General features: G+C 37.9%; 2 protein-coding genes across 6 annotated transcripts; one reads left to right on the forward strand and one right to left on the reverse strand.

The window, feature by feature from the left end:
* The first annotated feature begins 1,749 nt into the window (after positions 1-1,749).
* LOC114466214 (zinc finger protein 135-like) lies at positions 1,750-18,342 on the forward strand. 4 transcript variants are annotated; one of them, XM_028451792.1, is made up of 11 exons: positions 1,750-1,822; positions 1,937-2,042; positions 3,229-3,431; positions 4,556-4,642; positions 4,734-4,823; positions 7,073-7,183; positions 7,821-7,944; positions 12,110-12,562; positions 12,665-12,809; positions 13,978-14,015; positions 15,046-18,342. In XM_028451792.1, exons 2-11 carry the CDS (start codon positions 2,027-2,029, stop codon positions 16,257-16,259), a joined length of 2,481 nt encoding a protein of 826 aa, XP_028307593.1. In that variant the 5' UTR covers positions 1,750-1,822; positions 1,937-2,026; the 3' UTR covers positions 16,260-18,342. The 4 variants fall into 4 exon arrangements, with proteins under 4 accessions (XP_028307593.1, XP_028307590.1, XP_028307591.1 ...); XM_028451789.1 differs by having other exon boundaries at positions 12,110-12,809; XM_028451790.1 differs by having other exon boundaries at positions 1,773-2,042; positions 12,110-12,809.
* A 226-nt stretch (positions 18,343-18,568) lies between these two features.
* apex1 (APEX nuclease (multifunctional DNA repair enzyme) 1) lies at positions 18,569-23,237 on the reverse strand. Of its 2 annotated transcripts, XM_028450107.1 has the most exons (5): positions 23,133-23,237; positions 21,537-21,648; positions 21,273-21,436; positions 20,997-21,189; positions 18,569-19,397 (listed from the first exon to the last, which is right to left on the reverse strand). In XM_028450107.1, the coding sequence occupies exons 2-5, from the start codon at positions 21,577-21,579 to the stop codon at positions 18,883-18,885; spliced, it is 915 nt and encodes a 304-aa protein (XP_028305908.1). In that variant the 5' UTR covers positions 21,580-21,648; positions 23,133-23,237; the 3' UTR covers positions 18,569-18,882. The 2 variants fall into 2 exon arrangements, with proteins under 2 accessions (XP_028305908.1, XP_028305909.1); XM_028450108.1 differs by lacking the exon at positions 21,537-21,648 and having other exon boundaries at positions 23,133-23,211.
* Positions 23,238-23,242: the final 5 nt, after the last annotated feature.

Genomic DNA, 23,242 nt, shown 5'->3' on the forward strand with positions numbered 1-23,242 from the left:
CCTTGATCATCCAGTCTTACTGTGAATGCAAAAACTTATGGTAAATTGCAGCATTTTGCATAAAAATCTAAATATGGTGTCTAAGTGAGGTCATAATAACGGACTTATCTTTAATATATCCCAAACAAAATGTATAGTCTTTGGGTTTTACCATGCATTAAGAGAAGAACTACAACCGTCACTGTCTATGAATAAAAAAGCATCAAAACAAGAACCAAAGATGAATATTCCAGGTGCTACTCTGGATAATAAGCTGTCGTAGACCTCTTGTATTGATAAGACTGTAACTGAAACGGGCAGTGCTGTGTGCATTTAAAATAAATGCCTACCTCCTCAATGATTATTCTGTTAAACTTGTCACCAACACTTTTGCATTATCACATTTTGATTACTGCTCTGCAAACTGGTCATGTTGCACAATAAAAAAATACACATTTAAAAACTACAGCAGTTTAACATGCATCACATGTTTCAATGATTGAACAGTGGTTTAAGGTTGAAGAAAGACTTCAAGACCCCACATGGCTTAACAGCATTATGAATTAAACAGTGAAAATGGAGGAAATTAATACAAATACAACAATAAATGCTATTACATCCAACAGCTCATCTTTTGAGTCTTTACAACTTCATAGGAATCTATGAAAATTGTACTATAGAATGAAAAGAATAACTTGAAAAAGTTGATATAGATAAGTTGATATAGATGAGTCAAAGTGGTCCAAAAATAATGAGAATTTTTCTTTTTTTTTTTGTTGGATTACATTATTGTTAAATGACTTATTCCAAATGTCTTAAACTTTATATTTTGTGGGGTTTAACTCTCTTCTTCCTCCAACACATCTGAAACTGACGCTCTACGAAGAAAGTACTGACAATTATTGTGATTGACGCAATAATGGAGGATTGGAAAAGCTTTCTTGCAGGTCGTGATGACAATAAATGATCTGAATCTGATACAGATGGAGAACTATCAAACATTGTGAAGAATGGGACATGGTAAAATCCAAACCTGTTTTCTGTCATGATTGTATTATTACACCAGGAGGCAGTGGAAAAAACTTTGTTTGCAGATGATGGAGTATCATGGAAATTGCAAAACATCACACATGTAATTAGAAAAGTACAAGAAAGATTACGAGTTGAGCGTTTTAATTCTTAGTGGAGCAATGAGTTCATGGCGTTCACCAAAAGAAAGGTTAGGTATGCTAGTAATTTAGAGAGAGGGGACAGTTCTAGGTTCTTCCAGGTGCTGCACATGGATGCAAGAGCAACATAGCAAGAACAAGTGAGGCAGGTGGAGGATAAATATAAACAAAATAATGCAATGAGATGTCTGGCAGTGATGGAATGAAGCCAACAGTACATCATGGGAACCCATCTACCCAGCGCTAGTAGGGTTAATACAGGAGAAGTCTGATTGCTATTGGGATATTCAACAGATATTTGGCTAAAATGCTCAATAGCGTCCAAAATTATAACATATAGTCTTATTTATTCAATAGCTTCCAATTTAAAAAAAAATATATTCCCACTGCCTCAATAAGACAACTATCCAAGTTTGACATTGAAACTGTATTGTTAAGCATTTTTAAACGTATTTTCTTCAGATTTTTTTCAATAGCATTCATGAAAAATATTCAAATGGACAATTTTGCAGCTATTCATAGCTATTGAAATAACTATATATATATATATATATATATATATATATATATATATATATATATATATACAGTAGGGGGCAGTAATGCTAGCCGCCGTAAAGCGTCAGGGAAACAAAGAGAAGAAGAAGAATCCTATATGGAAAATGATTCCAATGGTATATTAAGTTGAATTTGATTTAGTGGACGGACTAAATATTGTCTTCATAGAGTATATTTTCAGCTAAAACAGGCTGATTAAATGTATTGACGTCAGTTTCGCACATTCACAGAGCTAACCGGCGCAGAGGAAAGCTAGCTAGGCGGCTAATGCTAACAACAACAGCAACACCAGGAACACTTCTCTTTAGCGGCAGGATAAGATGGACTCTTTCACAGGTGGGTTTGTCTATTATTAACACTACTTCTCGATGTCAAAATGCACATTTGTAACACAAATCTTCTAATGTGAATCGTTTTTGCGTATCTGTTAGTTTACTGAAGTTGGTACACTTATTGAGTGAAACGTTTCACTGAACAAAACACTCTAAATTGTCCTTCAGTCTTCTTTAATTTACATTTTCTGATCAGTTAGAGACTAACAATGTTGCAGATGGTTTTGTAAATCGTCATAGAATAGGCTCAGGAATGCCTTCTCCTCAGGCTTTTAGCTGAGTTAGCATCTGTGTGAAAGAACACTTGCTCATGGGGTAGGTAAGGTAGGTAGGGCAACCGTCAACTTCCAATTTAGTTTATTAAATTAATTCACTAAAACCATGGTGACACGGTTATTAAGTCAGTGATACTCAACATGTGGCTCTTGATGTCTTCATTTTAATTATTATTCCTCCGGAAAACCCCATTTTTACCTTTTTCTTTGGCCATTTTGCAACTTCCTTTGTCCCATTTTTTACCCTTTTCCAAAAAAAAAAATTAAAAAAAATGCACACCTGTTTTTTCACATTCCTATTCTTTTTTGCTCATTTGTGAAAGTTCTTTTTGACACCTTTAAGCAATTTTTGTCCTTTCTTGAACCATATTTGACCACTTTTAATCCAAATAATCTACCTTTTGCCCAATAACTCAGACATATTTCCTTTTCCCCCCTACATTTTGCCTCTTTTTGTTGCACATTTCTGCCCTTTTTCACTGTTGTTTGCTCATTTATTTCTTTATTATTTTTTTGTCATTATAAACCACCCGTTTCTTCTTTTTTGTACATTTTTTTTTGCCACACCTGACAGCTTTTGGCCCATTTTAGTAACTTTTCACTGTCCACGGACCAATTTTTTGCCACCTGTTACTCATTTTTTGTCATTTTACTTACACTTCAGTCATAGCTGTTAACTCTTTGTTTACCTTCTCGGAACGGCGGCTTTGTCAAATGGCTGGCTGTGATTGGCTTGATCACCATTCAAAACTGGACCAACACATTTTCAACAATGAATCCCTCTGTAAAAATAGAGGGGGATACATTTTAGATTTTATGAACGTGTTGCATCCCCCGCATCCCCCTCGGGTGAGACATGCCTGCACCTGCTGATGTGTGTAAACGGGTTGTCATTGTGATGGCTCTGTTTTACAGAGGCCTGCTTACCTCTGGCTTCCCTCCGTCTCCTGGTCCCTCCCGTTCAGCTCATGGCAGCTTCCATGTGGCAGGTGGTGAAAAAGAAGGAGGTGATGAGCTTTTGGAAAGTGGCAAATTTTGTGTCATTAGTGGTCGATATGGTCCCAGAGCTGGTGATGCACAAGTACAGCACCCAGTTGAAGCTGGGACTGAGGGCCAGGGTAAGTTTCAGCATCCAACAACCAATAATGTGTACGAAAAAGAGCTGGGCAATATATCGTGATTCAGTATAAATCGAGTTTTCTGTTTTGGCAATATAGAAAATGACAATATTGCGTATATCGAGTTACTGTATATCTATATTTTTCCAACTTGTTTTTATTTATCCAATCAAACAGTACAAATCACATCACACAAGTATTTAATATTATTTGTAGAGTGCAGTCAAACCGTGTCCTTCTTTACAATTTTAACATATTGCTGAGATATTGTATATATTTTTTTAGCTTATTTTGTATTCAAATACTCATTTCTAGGGGTGTCCTGATCCGATATTGATATCGGATATCGATCCCATATCAGCCAGAAAACGACTATTGGATGATATTGGAGTCCATTTCAAATCTCCGATATATGCACGCCGATAAGTTTTTGTTGTTTTTGTCCCTACCCTCAGTTGTTCCCGCCATATACTGATATTAAAAAATAACTGAAGTTAACTTGAATTGTTGACTATTGTTCTCTGTTTGAGTAACATCACTTGATTAAGCCTTTTCTAACATTCCACACTACAAAATAAGTAATAAAAGTATGTATGATTCATGCTGAATCATATCAGTATCGTATCGGAAGTGAAAAAAGTTGTATCGGGACACCCCTACTCATTTAGGATTTGCTTTCTCATAACAGCATGTAAACCACAGTTAGATTTCTGATCGCGTCCTAACTCACTCACACGTGCTGTCTCTTAGAGGAGAAAAAGACTAAAGTGGCACATATTGTGCAGCTGTTTATAAATAAATATGCATGCGAGGCATTTTTCATCAGCAAATTCAACCCAGAATTGTCTTTCTGGTCAGACTTAATTGAGTTAGAAATATTGAGATTAATATTGCATATCGCTATTTTGAGAAATATCGCCCAGCCCTAGTATGAAAGTACTTGTTTTTGATGGCTAGTTTGTGTGATTGAGAGTTTTATAAGAATTTAAATATCTAAATTCCTTTTCTTTCTTTCTTTCTTTCTTTCTTTCTTTCTTTCTTTCTTTCTTTCTTTCTTTCTTTCTTTCTTTCTTTCTTTCTTTTATTAATATATTTTTGTTGTTATTATTTTTACCTCTCAATAGTTTATTCTAGAGCTGTGCAAAAATGAACCAGTCATCACAAAAGATCTTATCTCGTCTTATTTGGACACAATCAAGTCCTCAGATTTGGTTGGTGAGATTCTTTTATTAAACATTTTAACATTGATGTATTGATTGTTGTCAGGTCACTAGCAGCTGTGTTATGTTCTGATGATTGCAGGAAGGAGAAGAAGAAGAGGGAGTGCTTAAATTTACTGAGCTGGTTCACACTCTGCTCAAAGATTCTGACACGAGACAAGACTTTTTCTCGGTGAGGAAACTTTACATCCAATGGAATGTGTTACCAACAAGCTGATGGTTTTTAAATGCATTACAATACACACAAAAAGTAAGGAATATTAATCTCTCAGAATGTACCCACAACGCATGAAAACCTTTCCAGGGTCTATTAATAGATCATGTGTAATGTGTAACTAATTAAAAATGATAACTAATAAGTAAAGAAATTCAATACAAACACATAAATGAAAATAAAGATGTAATAAAGAAGGTGGGAGCTAATGCAAAGCTCTAGCCCAGGCCAACTACTTCTGCTCCCCATTGGTTGAATTTCAAGGAATATATATATATATTTTTTAGAAACGTAGCGTTAAGGTGTTGTTGGTTTTTTCTTCTTCTTCTTTTTTTCTAATGAACATGCATATCTTGTTTATAGGTAATTTATAAAAGACAATTGATTTTGTAAGCATGACAAGTCCCTTTGTCTGTTGAATGCTGTTGTTTAAAGACAAATTCCATGTAAACCGTTTAATAAATACTCTGTTCAGATTGACACAAAGAAAAAAGCAGTGAGGAGAAATAAAAAGAAGGAAAATTATAAAAGAATAGCTAAATTACAGACATTAAGAGTCTGTACCACAAAGCTGGATAAGTATATCCGGGTTATCTCTTCGTTAGCGGCCTTCACCTAATCAAACTAGCTGTGCTACAACGCTGGATATACAGTAAGACTTGTTCACTTAGACAGGGGATTTGAGACTAGCTACGTGTGCGCTCCAGTGGAATAGGTGAAGATTGCAGCATCAGACTAATCACAAACAGAGAAACCGTGCAGACTTGCATCACATTTAAGGAATAATTCTTTAAAGATATGAAAAATTATAATCCATAACTCAGACCAAAACCACACTGTTGCTGCAGAAAAATCAGAAAGGAATGAATGCAGGGATAGATGACTTCTTTAGTGAGATTATATATTCATCAGAGAAAACAAACACTGATCAGTTTCACTTTATATAGGCACAGACCTTGTCTGTGGCTCTGATGCTGCGTTCATACAGCTCAACCTACAACTAAGGTATCTTACAGGACTCAGGCACTCAGGCAAGCATCACCACAGAATACGTGAATAAATGAATTTTGGACTGAAAGTGCTCGACGCACGCAGGGTTTATCAGCTGAATAATGTAGGTCAGTCCATCAGATGAAAATCTATATATTTCCTATAGGATGTCATTGGTAAATGAAACAATTGCATTGATGCCTAAATATTCTCTCTCCTGTCAGCGTCAGATCAGATCCATACAGAGACATGTTCACAATGATCCACCTTTGATTGGACAGGTAGTTTTCTAAGAGCGCTGATTGGTCAGGAGGCGGAATTTTAGTACTCGCTCAGATCTTATCCACTTCATGACCTGGTCTCGACCAGGTTAGGTGTTCAGCCTAAGTTACCATGGTGATTTAGACCTATAAGAAGTAAACCAGCTTCGTAGTCCAGCAGACACCGAATAACTCCCGGAAGGTAACGCAATAAGAGGAAATCCAGCTTTGCATACCAGTCAAGTATCCCGTTTTGGCCGGGAAGCTCCCATATTTTACCCCTCTTTCCCGCCATCTCCCCGTAAATTTAACCCAGAATTGTCTGTCTGGTCAGACTTTATTTAATAAAATTATCTAGATTTATGTCGTATATCACCATTTTGAGAAAACATATTGCCCAGCCCTAGTAGGAATGTTCACAGCATTTTAATGTTAATAAAGGTCGACCTACCAGACTCTAATCACTTAATTGTATTTAGTAAGTGGTTGAAAAGTGGCTTTTAGATTTCTTGTACATCTGTTTTAAAAAAATAACGGATACTGGAGCGTGGTTGGGCGGGTGTGACGGCTTGTAGCGGGTGCTTGAAAATTTCCCTTATTTTCAAATCCAAAACTTGACAGGTATGAGTTTTGTAGTGCAGGCCCTTAAAGACACATTTGGTTTGTTTGTTGTGGAATACCTGCCACTATAGTTTTTAATTTGCTTTTAGGATTAAGTCATTATTATTGTGTGCTTCATATTCATTCACTAGTGACGGGTATGAAACTGCAACAATAAGAACATTTTGTGTGTTTTGTCATATTTCTTTTTGCCGACCCTCAGCTAATTTTGGATAAATAAGTTTGTTTTTTTCTGTGTCTGATGTCAGCAGCTGAAAAATCACTCCTATGGTGTATCTCTTCCACAATAATGGATGACTTCCCTGTTTTTTTTTTTTTTTTTTTTGTGTATTACAGGAGGTTTTGCCTGCAGACTTTGGAGCACAGTATGATAATGATGTGCAGACACTGTTTTGGGAGTTCCTGTATAGACTGACTCAGCTGTTGCCTGTTCCTGATCTCCAGAAGGTAACAGGATATTTAGGATTATACTATCATGTTGAAATCATGTCGCATTACTGTTACCTGATTAAGCATTGTTTTTCAATCAATTTCCCAAGCAGGAAGTCATTTAAGGCTTGTGGTTACCATTCTAGAATGAAGTGTTTGCTGTGACATTTTGGTAGTTTTAAACATTTTTTGGACAGGAAATTGTGTGCTGTATATGGCAATAATGGTAAAAAAAGAAAAGAAAAGAAAACTTCTTTACAGCATGTGCAAAGCTCAGCTTTAATGTGAGGTTTTTCTTTATGAATCAAGCGGGCGGTAGTGCACTCTCAGAGCCAAAATGTGTAATTATCTTACACTTTACCCTTCTGACTTTGATTGATGATTCAGATAAAAATATCAAATTAGTAGTTTTTTTTTAATACATTTATCTAACTCTGCTGTAGTCAGTCTAAATCCATGCCTCCAAACACAAATGCAGCTTTTTCAAACTTTACTTTGCCTCCAGCTATTTTTAATGACTATCTTTAATTGATGGATCAAAAGCTTCTCATCAGCTATCTGATGTGTGTTTAAAAACGTAAATATAATCTTAGTTAAATTCTTGTGTGATTGGATAGAGTTTATCGTGCCACGTTGTGCCGTGTGTTTCCCACAGACGGTTTCCTGGCTGGGAAGTAAATGCTCTCTGTTGAACAACTGTGGATATTCTGTCACTGAGCTAGCAGACCTCAAAATTCTGCTCCAACACCACAAAAACCTCGGCCATTTAGAACAACATGGTAAGTCTGAATGAAAACCGTGTTCCTGGTGTCACCTTGCAGACTTAATAGTGGTGATGGATCCGGCAACACCGATGCATCGGCGCATGTGTCGAGCTCATAGAAAAAAATCCCATGTCGGTGCGTGTATTGCATTTAGAAAAAGTCATGTGACCGATACGGCCACTATTTCGCCCGTCACTGCGGTGCCAAATTGTTTAAGAGGAGGCGCATCTGCCACCTGTCAACGGGATGTATCTCTGTCCAAAGAGAAACGTTTCTACTGCACATCAACCCATTGTCAACAACACTATGGAGCCGTTTGGGACCATTATATCAGTAAATAACGTATTAGTCTTAATTTCCTTGTTTCAAATTCATTTTAGTTTCATCTTGATCGCTCAGAAATAAAATCTATTTAGAATTTACTTTTATTAATTTATGCTGAGCAGGCTGTATTTGTAATGCTGCATTTGTTCGTCAAACCTGTCAAATATTAATAAAAACTCTCTCAATGCAGAGGCATTAACGTGCACGTCATCAGCCTGAGGATCTCAGGAGGTCACAAATACACCCACAACAAACACTGTAGTAACTTTATTAACTCACTCAGTGCCATTGATGAGATAACTCGTCATTTCAAATCCAAACGCTAAGTGCCATTGACTGTGAGCCAGATAGCAAAATAACAGGTGACATGTAGGAGGTAGCAGCGCACCTTTGGATGAGAGATCATCCATGCTCAGCAGAGCTCAGAGGGAGAGAGGAAAGGAGTTTATGAGACAGAAAATGGCGCTACGTACAGAGTTGACATTCCCAGCAGCGCACAGCAGAGCACTCGACCAGAGCATGTGTAGAACTCATGGATAATGTAGCGATGGTGAGATAAAACAATAAAAAAACGGGGAACGCAGTGACACTGTATGTCCGAGAGGAAGAGGAAGTTACGTGTGTGCAGACTGACGGGAGAGAAAGTTGGAGGAACGCCAAAATACAGTGAGAAATCCATTCAACTCTGACATAGATAACAAAATAATAATTTTGCCATCAAAAGCCCAGTCTCAGTGTTTTTTTATGTTTTATATAAGGAAACAACGTTCAGATGTTAGAGTTGTCACTAAAGCAAAAAAATAGCTTTAAAGTCACTGACAGGGTCTTATTTAACAAAAAGGCTCTTTTCTCAGCTCTTTGCTCTGAAACTGAAGATTTGTGTAAAACTTCAACAGCTGATTACAAAAGAACGAAACGAGCCAGAAACAGATGGTTTTTTTTTTGATGAAAGTAGAGGTTTTTCTGGTGTTAGATTTCAGATAGTCATAGTAGAAAATATTCTGTGGGTCTTTAAAATCAGTCAAAATGCTCAAAAACGGCTGGCACTGAGGGGGGTAGAAAATCTGAAAATGGCTGGCACCGAATGAGTTAATAATGAATATTTTTTTTAGTTTTGTTTTTTGACCATCAAGCTTCCACGAAGTAAGTCTTGGATCAAGCAGTGCTGAGTCTTATTATTAACGACTGTCAACCCCTCAGTATTGTAGAGAGTGAGAGGCTCAAGGAAATATTTCAGGGCCTTGAACAAACACACTGTATGTGTTACCAGCCAGAAAGGTATAGAAAATGTCAAGAGACGTTGAAACGCCTTGTTTTTTTGAATCAGAATCAACTTTATTGGCCATGTAATGTACAGTATGTTATACACACGAGGAATTTGACTTGGTGAACTGTGCTCTCTCTAATAGTGTAAACAATAAATAATAACACAACTAGAAAAAAAAACATATATATATATATATATATAAACAGTAGTTCGACTAATATGTGCAAAACTAAATAAAATAACAAGATAACGATAACAAGATAAGATAAGAATAATAATAATACTAGTAATAATAATAATAAGATAATAGTGCAGTAGTGCATTGATGAGTAGTGCAGGTGAACATTTAAGTTAATAATATGTACATGAACATTCTCAGTGACAGATTGATCCAGGGTTATTACGTGTTTAGTTCCAGGGTTATTTCACAGAAACAGGTCTGACAGTCTGACTGTTTAGTGTTGATCAGAGTGACAGCCTGGGGGGAAGAAACTGTTTTTATGACGGGTAGTTTTGGCGTACAGTGATCTGTAGCATCTGCCGGAGGGGAGGAGTTTAAACAGATTGTGTGCAGGGTGTGAGGGGTCTGCAGTGATGCTACCTGCCCGTTTCCTGACCCTGGACAGGTATAAGTCTTAGATAGAGGGCAGATCGACACCAATGATCTTTTCTGCAGTCCTGATTATCCGTTGTAACACCTTGTTTTTTTTAATAGGAATGTATTTTAAAAAAATGAAAATAAAAGCATCTGCCTCAAAGACAATTACATAAGCTGCATCACATTCACAACATGCTCACTTTATTTGCCTTATTTATTCACCTTATTAATTATATAAAGATATCATTTTTTTCTTTAAAAAAAAAAAAACTGTATAAAGATATCAAATATATTTTATTTAAATTATAAAATTACACAATATGAAGTACAATAACTGCAATTGTTTTACTTTTCATACTAGGTCTTTGCATCAGTGTGTCGTTTGAATCTAGGTTGCTTGCCATGATGTATATATATATATATATATATATATATATATATATATATATATATATATATATATATATATAGGATCCAGCAGGTGTCAGTGTTGAGCCACAGTGACACAGTATTGATACAGTTTGGATAATGTGTGGCAACGAGTCAACCCATCACTACTTATCAGATGACCTGACAGTATCTGTAATAGAGCTATAAATCACCAGTTTCATGATGATATTGATCGATACGATGTATGCCCTGAACAAAAATATAAATGCTCAAAAGTATTATTTTTCATCAATTAAGAAAGATTTCAACAGAACTATTATTATTTTATTCTTGCCTTATTATTCAAGCAACAAAAACTATTTACTGCGCACAATTCATGGGTAGAGTTCCATATCACTCGGTATTAAGTGTGTCCACTATTGGCATTACGAAAAGTGGTACATCTCCAGCGTATATAGAGTTAACCAGATTGTCAATAGTGGCCTGTGGAATGTTGCTCACGCTGCTTGACCAACTTTGTGTTATGCTCTATACAGCTCAGGGATGGAATATGTAATGAGTAATCTTACAGGGAGTGGTCAATGTCAATGGGAAGTGGGTCACTAGAATTGAGCAAAACAAATCATTTGGAACACTAAACAGTATTTTGAGTATATTTCACTGTCTATCTATTTAACTCAGCATTTTTGGTTCGTACATGTATATTTTTGGTCAGTATATGTATGTACATACCTTTTAGCAAAAAAAATCCTGTGCAATGTTGAGTTTCAATCGATTTGATTGAAACTCAACCGATCAATATATCAATCCAGATCGATGGATTGTGAGAGTTGGGGTCAATTACGTCTTCAATTACCCATGATCAATTACAACTAAATTATAATTACGGTGATCAGCATTTTTTCCAATTTCAAGTAAAATTACAATTATTATTTTTCTACTAAAAGTCAATTACAATTGAGTTCTCAGTTACTAAAGTTCAAATTCAATGAATCCCAATTATTGAGCCTTTAATAAATAACCCTATAAAACTTAATATTTTTTGTGTTAGCTTTCTGTTAGCATCTCTCATGATAACTGGTCGGTTTTGACTTATAAATCAGCCGTAAAATATTATCTTTTTTCTTTTTGGTATTGATATTTTTATTTTTTTCCAACATTATTTAACTTTTTTTTTGTCTGAGCCCTTTTCTGTCAGTGTCCCTCTCAGTTTGAATAATAATAAAACACACATATATATATATATATATATATATATATATATATATATATACTCAAGAGAACTGAAATCTAGTGAATAATTGTTAACTTTGTAAGACATAGAACTGTAACGTGGTTCTCCAATTTTGCATCTTAATTAAATTTTAAATGACAGTTGTTTTTTTTAAATTTTGATACCAATTACAATTACAAAGTCAATTATCTGAACTCAGTTACAATTCACTAATGATTATAATGGCAATAGATGTTTTCAATTACAGTTACAATTATATTTACGCCATAATTGTAAATAATTATCAACTACGCAATTATAATTGAGACCCCAACCCTGATTGTTACACCCCTAATCTGTAATGTTTTTTGTCTTTGTTGTGCTCTAGTTCCTCCATCCAACATGGGTGAGAACATTCTCTCCTCCCTGTCTGCATTTCCCACAAGCAGCGTGGTGAAATCTCACATCTGGGATCCTCTGCAAGCCGTCCATGAAGACATGCAAACTGTGTTTGTGGACGACGTGGCGGTCGAAGTGATTACAGTGACAGATTACACAGAGGTCGAATTAAGTTCCACGACTCACGTTGAAGATGGGGAGAACAGTTGTTCTGAGGGAACATGCATTAACGCTGCAGCTGAAGGTTCAACAAAAAGGGCCAAAGAAGAAGAAGCAGGTGATGGATTGAAGGAAACACTGGAAACAATCGGCAGCAGACACACACATGAAGCTGCACACAAGTACGACTGCGTGCGTCAGTGCTGCAAGAAGTTCAACGTAGAAGTGAGACTGAAAGCTCACACTGACCAGTCTGCGGTTAACACTGGGGAAGAGGAACCAGGTGGAGTCACTGGCCATGACCAGCAAATGTCAGCATGTGACCACGTTGTGCAGTTGTCAAAGAGCTGTGAGCCCTCCAACACTGATCCTAATTCTTCAACAGACTTCAGCTCCCCTGTTAAGGTTCGGACGAGTGGACGTGTGCGCAGGCCGACCATGAAGATCCAAGTGAATAATAAGTGTATGACCGCTAAGCGAAGGATGGAAACCAGTACTGTCACAGCACCACTGAAACCTGGGCTTCAGAGGTAAATAAATTGTCTCTTCATACAGCGTGGGTAGAATTTAGTAAGTGTTTAGTGTTAAGCTTTAGTCATTACTTACAGTGCTGCTATGTAAAGATACTTCAGCACTAACTTTAACTTGCCATGGGTTTCTTGAACAGTTTTAAATATCGGAAACTTGAAAAAGAGTGTCTGATGTGAAGGTCAATCCATATTTATTTATTTTTTAAGTTCACCAATGTAGTATCCCAATCTTTCAAGTGCTTGTTTCAAAATAAGTCATTTAAATGTTTATACAAAGATAAATTATTATACCATTTTGAATGATAATAGTATAACAATAGTAATGGTATTTGATAACATATTATTGATTTTTTTTTTTATGCCAGTGTTTCTTAAATGGGGGTATGTGATGGCACTACAGGGGGTTATTGAGAGTGGAAGAGTAGAAAATGAAGAATGGAAGCATTAAAAAGATATGGTTTTATCATGTTTATTTCAAGTTAATATGATAATCATAATAATGATGATGAAAATTATTTTGATTGAAACAGGAAGTGAAAATACAAAGGTCAGTCTTGGTTCCACACCAGGTAGGAAATAACTGGACATGATAAAACTATAGAAATTAATCTATTTAGGAGGAACTAGATACTGTTTCATTTATGAAATGTGTGTTTTCACTCATTCATTCCAATCCTAACATTCTATAGTTGTTTTTTCCTAGAATTCTGAGCAAAATGTTGTAGTCAGACAAACGGGGGTACTTAGATTCAGAGTCTCAAAAGGTTTGAGAACCACTGTTCTATACATTGTCCAAATACAAGTTACAATAGCTAATGAATGCCCTTTGAAATCAGTGTAGTGCACTCAAATACAATCAAATTAAAGTCGTATAACTCTGCAGAAAATGCATGTGAATGAGTTTGATCCAAATGTCTGAAATATGTGAAATATTGTAGATTATAAGATATTATCTATTATTCTCAGAAAGGTATGTTAATAAATGTGTAATAGTCTAGTTATAACTCTTTTTTTTATCAGTACATTAGCGATTGTAGTACAGCTGCTGCTCAAAGATTTATTGATTCCACAACTCTTTTTTTTTAATTGCATTTTATAACCAACAATTATGCTTATCAAACTTATTTTATTTGAAGGATTTTTTAATAATTTTGTGTCTTTGGTGCAGTGCAGAGCACTCGTATGGAACATCAAATGATGGAGATGGTGAGTTTTTGCTTCAAAGATATGTAATTCTGACATTGCCTTTATCTATATCTATATATGATATAACAATAATAATGAGTGAGCATTAAGAAACTTGGCCTGATCCAACTCATGTCATGTATTGTAAATAATATGAAAGGCAACAGTCAAAAGATAATTTTCAACTCAAAGGGTGAAAATGTTTGTGACCTTAAACTGGCACATAAATATGAAGACTTTTTTTAATATGACATGTTAATGGTGGTTGTAATTAACCTTCATTTGCAAAGCGAACAATAGGAAAAATTTTGGCCACATCTTAATTGTATATAATTAAGAAGTTCACAGTCCTGCCAATGTTAGTTTTTCAGATCAAAACAAACTCTTAGCCACATGTGTCAAACTCAAGGCTCGGGAGCCGAATCGGGCCCTTTAGAGCATCCAATTCGGCTCCCGCAGCAGGCAGCAAAAAAGTCAGAGAAACCATGAATCATTGTTCAAATGACCAACTAGTTCAGTTGTAGAATATCTCCAAAATAATTCACCAATTCAACGAAACTCCACAATATTAGCAGAGCTCACATTTTTCCCATGCTTAATCTGAAATTGTTAAAATAACTCTCAATTCTTCCAATATCCTGCAGTTTTCTTCAAATTATTCCCCATATCCCCAAATTACATAAAAATTGTTCCACCAAATCCAAAGAACTAATTATAAATAACTTATTCCTTTGATGTTATTGGTGCCTTACATATTTTATCATTTATTTAATCGTGGGAGCGCAAACTAGTAGAACACAATAATGATTAAATTACTCAATTTTCCAGCTAAAATCTGTGACCCACTTAAGATGAACTGCTCCGTATTTGGCCCCTGAACTAAAATGAGTTTGACACCCCAGCTTTAAGCAGTGCAACAAGTAAAGATCTGATCCAGTCATGTTAAATAGATAATTGTCTTCATAAATTTCATGTCTGAGAAATGGTTTAATAAAGAGAAAATTCAATTCTAAACTAATTATTCTTTTTTGTTTTCCCTAAAATCCTACAGCAGGAGCCCCATCAGTTTCCCATTGTCCCCAGTGCGCCTTTCAACACCCGGAGGAGGCGGAGATGCAGCTACACATGGAATCCGTCCACTCCTCTGACACTGCAGGTGAAACATCGACGCTTCGGGACCAATCAGGTCGCTTCAGCTGCTCCGTGTGCGAGAAGAGCTTCAAGTTCCAGTGTTTACTGAAAGCACATGAACGCATCCACACGGGTGAGCAGCCCTTCGTCTGCGGTCAGTGTGGTCGGCATTTCTCCTTCAAACAGTCGCTGGAGAGGCACAAGCGCACACACAGGACTGGGCGCAGGTACGAGTGTGGGATTCCTGAGAATAAGTTGAAATCTGTAACAGCTGAAAAGGTGCACCAAAGCACTCGCATGGAGAACAGGGAGTATCAGTGTACAGAGTGCGGCCGGGCATTTGTTTGGAAGTCGGCATTGTTGAGGCACATGAAGAGCCACGCTGTGGTTCCTGAGCAGGGGGAGGAGTCTAACCGACACCCTCAGACTCACCAAGAGGAGAAAGTCCACACCTGCAATTGTGGAAAGAGTTTCTCTCACCGTTCTGCTCTTGCAGCACATCAACGCATTCATTGGAAAGAGAGACCCCACACATGCACACAGTGCGGCAAGGGCTTCCTCCACAAAGGCAGGCTGCTGTGCCACATGAAGACCCACTCGGAGGAAAAGCCCTTCATGTGTTCCTTCTGCGGCAAGAGCTTCAAGAGAGAGCGCAGCATGAAGACCCATGAACATTACCACACCAGAGAAAACGTCTTCAGCTGCTCACAGTGTGACAAGAGTTTTGTGTACAAGGCCACGCTGATTAGACATGAGCTGACTCACTCCGGGGAGAGGCCGTACCTCTGCTCCGACTGTGGGAAAGGCTTCTTCTCTCACGCTGAACTGCTGAAACACGAGCGTTTCCACACGGGACACAAGCCCTTCCAATGTCCTCACTGCGAGAAGCGGTTCACTCAGTCCTGCTACCTTACCGTCCACCTGCGATACCACACAGGAGTGCGACCCTATTCTTGCGCCCAATGCGACAAGAGCTTTTTGAGTGCCAACCGCCTGAAGAGACACCAAAGAATACACTCTGGGGAGAGACCCTACCTATGCGTGGAATGCGGGAAGCAATTCAGACAATCGTATAATCTTAAAATGCATCAACGGACACATACAATGAAGCTAACAGAGAATCCAGCCTTGTAACTAAGACACAGTAGTGCTTTTAGAAATGCTTGCCAAGCTGGATTGTATTTTCTAATAAAACTCCTACAGGGTGTGAGAAAAAAACGATTCGGCAATATATGGCGGTATTTCACCGCACGATCATTGTATTGATCCAAAAAATGTAATTTTTTTAAATGAAAAAACATTTAATTGTGCTAACATATACATAGCACGTAAACGCCCGGTCACGAGGTGTTAGTGAACCACATCAGATCTTATTAAACTACTTCACTCCTCAGTGCATTTTAGCTTGGAAGTTGATTGCACTTTATTTTCATAAAACATACTGGTTACTTTTGTACATGTATGTGATTACTTTTGTAAAGAATTTATGAATTTAGCACAATCAGAATCTGTTGTAGAAGCAAAAGTTTAACTTCTTTGAAAAATGTAATTTGACAGTTTCATAAACATACCACTTGTTTTTGATATTGGTTCTTGAATGTCAGTTAGCTACCATTTACTTGTTCTCTCAAGTTTAAAAAATGAAGTAACTTTTGTATTTTATACCATGTTGTATTTGTAAAGGTGTAATTTGTAATAATTGATACTGCGATGTTTGTATTGTTTAGAATCAGGATATAGTGTATCATGATACGCAAATCTTGAATATCGTCAGATTTATGGCAATGTGCACCCTTACTACAGAGGTTATGTTGATCAGTGCTTCCTAACATCTAATATTTTATCTTAAGGTCTTTTTAGTGATGCCATCGTCATTCATTGCTGTTCAGATGAGTTCTGGGTAAGATTATAAAATAATCTAAATCATGGCCAGACCTTTCTTTGACTGTTAAATTACATTTCAAACCAATGCTAAGATTTATGATGAATTGAGTTCCAGGAACAACATCCAAAGCTTGAGTCCAGATGTGTGCACTGCTAGGAACAGCTCTCAAACTTTCAGGACATGAGTTTGAAAATGCCAAACGTTGTGTTAATCATTTCATAAAGTGAAACTCATTTAGGTTCATTACACATTAAATATTTCAAGCCTGTATTTTTTGTCGATTATGGCCTAGAAATAATGAAAACCCTAAACTCAGTGTCTCAGAAAATTACAAAACATCAAAAAATACAATTTGAACTCAAATGTCAGGCTTCTGAAGAATATGCTCATTAGGGATGTCCCGATACATTTTCGATTCCGATATTGCTGCCTTGCATATCGGCCGATACCAATATTGATCCGATGTTAGCATGAATCATACATACTTTTTTTTTTTTTAATTCTTTAGTAAAATAATTACTTAATTTGTAGTATGAAATGTTAGCAAAGTCTTAAGTGATCTCACTCAGAGAACAATAGTCAACAACAGTAGGTATGAGAAAAACTGACATTGATTATTCATCAATGTTAACCTTAAACATAAAATATACAATCTACAATTTATTAAAATTATATTCCCACACATCCGACATCACTTCTCCTCCCAGTAGCGGCGCACACACGTGATCATGTGGGCTCTGAGTGAGAGTGAGAAGGCTTATTGCTGCATTGCCCCCATCTATTTTGTTGGAGTGTGAACCACAGTCACCTATGGATAGAAGTTCTATCCAAATATATATATATATAATGTATATATATTTTATCGGAGCACCTATATCGGTGATTTTAGATGCAGACCGATAAAATCCGATATTCGTTTTCTGGCTGATATCGGACCGATATCCAATATCGGATCGAGACACCCTAATTGCTCATTAACATGCACTTAACGCCTGATTGGACCTTCTTTTGTATAAATGTATGCATTAATGAGGCGTGGCATGGAGGCGATCAGACTGTGGCACTGTTGAGGTGTAATGAAAGCCTAGGTTGTTTTGATCATGTCAACAATAGGTCAGATGGGGTTCTGGTGAGGTCGGTTTGCTGGTCAGATAAGTACAGTAGCAGTACTCCGCTGTTATTGAAGCAGCTTTTGGTGTTGGCAGGTGCCAAATCCAGCCGGAAAATGAAATGAGTATCTCCATAAACCTTGTCCGCAGAAGGAAGCATGAAGTTCTCTAACATTTCCTGGTAGATGGCTGCTTGACCGTGGACCAACAGCAGCAAATGACATGGCACCATCACTTACTGTGGAAAAGCAATGTGGATTCAGTGCCTTTCCACTCTTCTTCCAGACTCTTGAGAGCTTCATTTCAAAATGAAAAGCAAAATTTCCAGTCAGTGACAATGTGTTGGGTTCAGTGAACTACATCAGCTTTTTCCACTGCACATTACATTTCTGGGCTGTTTTTCACTAAAAGCAGAATATTTGAAATCCTTGAGTAATAAAGAGACATTCTATTTTCATGTAGTCTTTATTTGGATAATGAAAAAAAAAAAAAACTTGTTTTATCAGAAGTGTTTCAAATATGTAACCAAATCATACAGCAGGGCCAGAAAACCTACTCAGTCAATCAGTGTTATGTATTTACTTATACGCTGACAAGTAATGTGCTGCATTGGGTTCACTGACCACCAATGATGTTAAGAAGTTTCCTACATCTGACTTTACTACAGGAAGGGTTGGGCAGAAACTCATTCAGTAGTTTGCCTCACAGATGGAGGATAGACCAACAAACTTACTGTGCTTTAAGACCCACACTCACATAAACCCTACACAGCTAAGTGTAGAGTGATGGGACAGTGGTCGCTCCCCATCGCCTTATTGCGGATCTTACTGTCGCACAAACTCGGCACCAGGGAGGCAGAGAGCACAAAGTAGTCGAGCCTCCAGCCAACATTCTTGGAGCGGGAGTTCATCATGTAGGTCCAGAAGGTGTAGGCGTGGGTCTGCTCGGGGTACAGCTCTCTAAAGCTGTCAACAAATCCGGCCTCCAGCAGCTTACTGAAACCCTCACGTTCCTCTGGTGTGAAGCCTGCATTTTTTTTGTTACCCTTTGGGTTCTTCAGATCGATCTCCTGATGGGCCACGTTAAGGTCTCCACACAAAACCAGAGGCTTCTGCATGTCCAGCTCACTGAGGTAGGACAGGAAGTCCACATCCCAGGTTTTGCGGTAGTCCAGACGGACGAGGCCTTTGCCAGCGTTTGGCACATAAGTAGTGACCAGGTAGAAGGTAGGGAACTCTGCTGTGATCACACGGCCCTCCTTGTCATGCTCTTCTTTACCTGCACAGAAAGTTAACCACAGACAACCCAGCTGTTACTCTGTGGCCGGATATTAACATTAACGAATGTTAACATTCGCTACCAATAGTAAGAAAAAAACCATTTCATGTTATGTTGGGAAATAATGCTGAGATGAAAGATTTAAACAAATTTAACCAGAGCCACAATGTGATGGCTACACGACTGTGCACAGCATTTATTTCCAAACCTGCAGCTCTTATGGGGTGGTCCTGCTCTGCAGGTGTCAGTAAGTAATCCACTCACATTCTGGATAACAGAGTGGATCAAATCTTGAAAATGGGTTTTTCAAAATAAAAGATCAGCCAAACCTTTAGTTTGTGTTTTTCAGAACTTTTAGTAGGATTGAGATTACTATGATCCAAAAAATCTGAATTAAACTGATCCCATCAGAAGGGTGGATTTCAGGCCTAAAACGTAATGAAACTTTGAAAGTATCAAATAATACTTTTTTTGGATCGTGCAGTAGCGCCTACAAGATATCCAATGTACTCATAAGGTTTTTCATTTTATATTGATCGATGGGTTAAATTACCGTATTTTCCGTGGTATAGCATGCACCGCTGTATTGGCTGCTTTTCAACCTTTTTTTTCACACATGAAGTGACCTCTGTAGTGGATTTCCCTTTATCCTAATGTAGTTGATGTTGAAATATACTATACCTCCATACCTCTCCATGTCAGCATATCAGTCCATTTCCAGCTTTTTATGGTCAGTTTTTACTGGATCCAGACCGATACACCACTCTGTTAGTTCTTCCTGCACAATCTCTCCTGAACAAATCTAATGTGGGGATTTGGCCACTTTTCCACAATTTATTGTTTCCTACTATTAGAAATTGGCTAATTTTTACTGTATTGAGGCTGCTGCTGCGCTCATCAGTTGTTCTTACGTGAGCTTCTCTGTCAGCCTCAGAGTTTGGTACACCGATCACCTCTAAACAAACTTAATCTGGTGGTTTGGAAACTTCATGCCATTTATTGTTTCCTACAATTACATACTGGGTAAAATCTTACATTTTAAACCTATGTATATGTTATTTACCCTCTTCCTGCCTTAGAAGTATACAAACCCACAGCCATCCCCCGGTCCACAAACTTTAATTTACTATCCGTATTTGCTTTTTATTGAGCAAACACATTTTTGGTATAGAGAATGAAAAATATTAAACTGATGTATGTATAACTTCTGTAGTCATTGCTCCCCTGCATCTTTCCTCCACTAGGACACTGTCTTGCATTCGAGGGACGTCTCATCCGTCCTGTGTTACTGAAGCTGTACGTACATCATTTTTCCTACGTTTTTGAAGATTGGGTGCACAGAGATGTACACTGGCTGTGCCAGGTCAGCCATCCCACCAGTGTTGTTGGTAAGTAATATTCTGCCCAGCAACAGCCGCTCTCACTGCATGGACACGTGTGTCGACTTGTTGAAAACTCCACACACAGAACGCTCCGCCATATTGGCCACATCCTCAAATTTAAATGATAAAAATAGTGGCCTATACGCCGGAAAATATAGTAATTAATTAATTATTTTTTTAATCTACATTTCAATAATCACTGAGGAAGAGAACTCACCGATGCCATAGGTAACTTTAATGGGTTCAGTCTTGCAGAGCATTGCTACACCGCTGTAACCCTCTTTGCCTTCCGACGCAGCCCAGTACTTGTGCGGATACTCGGGCATTGAGGTGATGGCAGCAGGAAGGTCTTTCTGTCCACATTTAGTCTCCTGCAGGCACACAACATCTGGATCCTCCTCACGCACCCACTGAGAAGAGGATCATTTACACAATCAACTCCACACAGCTGCAACAAGTAGCAACTTCAGCACATTTCTCACTGAACACCTACATCCAGGCCGTTCTTCTTCACCCACGCCCTCAGCCCATCCACGTTCCAGGAAGTGATCTTCATGTTGGCGCTACGTCCGTCTTTGCTGGACATTTTGTCAGGAGGATCCTCGTATAAAATGGGGGCCTCTGGCTCCTTAGCCTTCTTGGCCTTTTTTGTAGAAGCTGTGTGGTTAAATAGATAAAAAGATAATGGATAATGATCACATTAGCAGGTGTGACGACAATGTAGCCAAACAAACAGTGTCAGGACATGCATAATCACCAGAGCCTAATGCTGCCTCCTCCACTGTCTTTCCTCTCTTCATGCTGGAACTTGCTCTGACTGCAAACACACTTTGCACACACACTGCACGCACACACAGAAACGCCACGCGCTGAAAACACAAGAAAACACTTTTAAAAAATGTTCATATGTGCAGGAGACAAGTCTGTAGGCATTGCACAGCAAATGCTGTCATTTTATTTAAACTTAAAAACCTATCATGATAATAGACTAATTCATCTGGTTAAGCCTTATAAGCTGATCAGAAAATTATGACAATGACCATCTACTTCAGGGGTACCGGACGGACTCCAGTCCTCGAGGGCCAGATTCCTGAGACTTTTAGAGGTCTCCCTGCTCCAAAACACCTGAATCAACTGCATGGCTGTTTATCATGCTTCTGCAGAGCTTGATGACAACACATTGGTTTCAACTTTTAAAGACTTTTTTTCTGAACAGAGGCCACTGGGCAACGGGGCTGTGCTGTATTATGTTCAATGTTTGGACATAGGCGGTGTTTGAGATTCTTGCCGTGGATGCAAAAGAAAAATATAATTAAATATATATATATACTGTCTCGAGATTCACGCCAACCACAATGTGCGTTAACACATACAATAATGCGAAAATGATTAGTAACATAATTGATAACATTGACTACAAAAATGTGCATCGATGCGTCGTTTAATGTCATAAATTCATGATAAAATCAGGCCGGCGGCCACTTCTTGTTTCATTTTTGCTGCAGTACCAAACATGAACTGCTGGGTGCAGTGTCGCTTCATCATTTACATTGTGAAGAAGAATGCGCAACCGAAAAAGAACAAACTTAAAGTATCAAAACTTTGGGACCATTTCACTGACAATTTGTATTCTTTGTTAAAAAACACCACATTTCATATGTATTTTGTACAGTCACTGTTTTATGGCGGGAAAACTAATTAAAACCTATGAGCACTAGGTGGGCAATGCTCCCCCTGCCCCCGCATATGTGTTTAGAGTAATAAGGTCACAACAGTCTATTGTGCACACATCAACACTTTAATTTGAACACATGGGCTAATCTGGTTTCTCTAATAGTCAATGGGCCCAGATGGGAAGACGGACCGTATTTGTCAAATCAGCAAAACATGCAGAAGGCATTTGTGGGCAAAACGCTGACTTTCAGTAGCCTTCGTTTCTATTTCCTTCTAAAACGTCATCTTTTAGACTGTTTGTTGCAACGAGAAGGCACAATAACTGATCATAAGGGAAAAAATGTCTGCAGGTCCGCAGTTCAGTCTTTTAATGTTAACCAATGAGAAGCAAGAAAGGCATTGAATGAAATATACATTGCAAACAGGTAATACCATATAACGACAAAGGTTAACGATGCAACATGCATAAAGCAAATGTGCATTAGTTAGTCTTGCAGCTAAGATGTGGCTAATGTGAGGTAATGCTAATGTTAGCTGACCCGCTGTGACAGAGAAGTAGCGACCCGAGCAGTCAATTAGCAGCTCAACATTGTGTGAGTTGTATCCCATTTACCAGCATCTACACCCTTTTTCACACGGTTAGCAACACTACCAAGGAAAACTGTGTAGCTCAGCTTACTTTCACGTTGACTGCAAGTAGAAACACCGTCGAGGCTCTACCGTAGACGCACACACACAATCACAACAGACTACAAAAGACGAACACGTTTTGTGAAGACCTATTACTGC

The sequence above is a fragment of the Gouania willdenowi genome, chromosome 6, assembly GCF_900634775.1.
Source record: "Gouania willdenowi chromosome 6, fGouWil2.1, whole genome shotgun sequence".
Taxonomy (NCBI): domain Eukaryota; kingdom Metazoa; phylum Chordata; class Actinopteri; order Blenniiformes; family Gobiesocidae; genus Gouania; species Gouania willdenowi.

Bases quoted from the DNA above. Each gene is read 5' to 3' on its own strand.
- apex1 (XM_028450107.1), bottom strand. From the start codon at position 21,579: ATGAAGAGAGGAAAGACAGTGGAGGAGGCAGCATTAGGCTCTG. The intron at 21,190-21,272 runs GTAGGTGTTCAG...TCCTCTTCTCAG, and splicing joins TGAAGAAGAACGGCCTGGAT to TGGGTGCGTGAGGAGGATCC. The intron at 19,398-20,996 runs GTGAGTTCTCTT...CTTTCTGTGCAG, and splicing joins TAAAGTTACCTATGGCATCG to GTAAAGAAGAGCATGACAAG.
- LOC114466214 (XM_028451789.1), top strand. The intron at 4,824-7,072 runs GTGAGGAAACTT...TGTGTATTACAG, and splicing joins CGAGACAAGACTTTTTCTCG to GAGGTTTTGCCTGCAGACTT. The intron at 12,810-13,977 runs GTAAATAAATTG...TCTTTGGTGCAG, and splicing joins CTGAAACCTGGGCTTCAGAG to TGCAGAGCACTCGTATGGAA.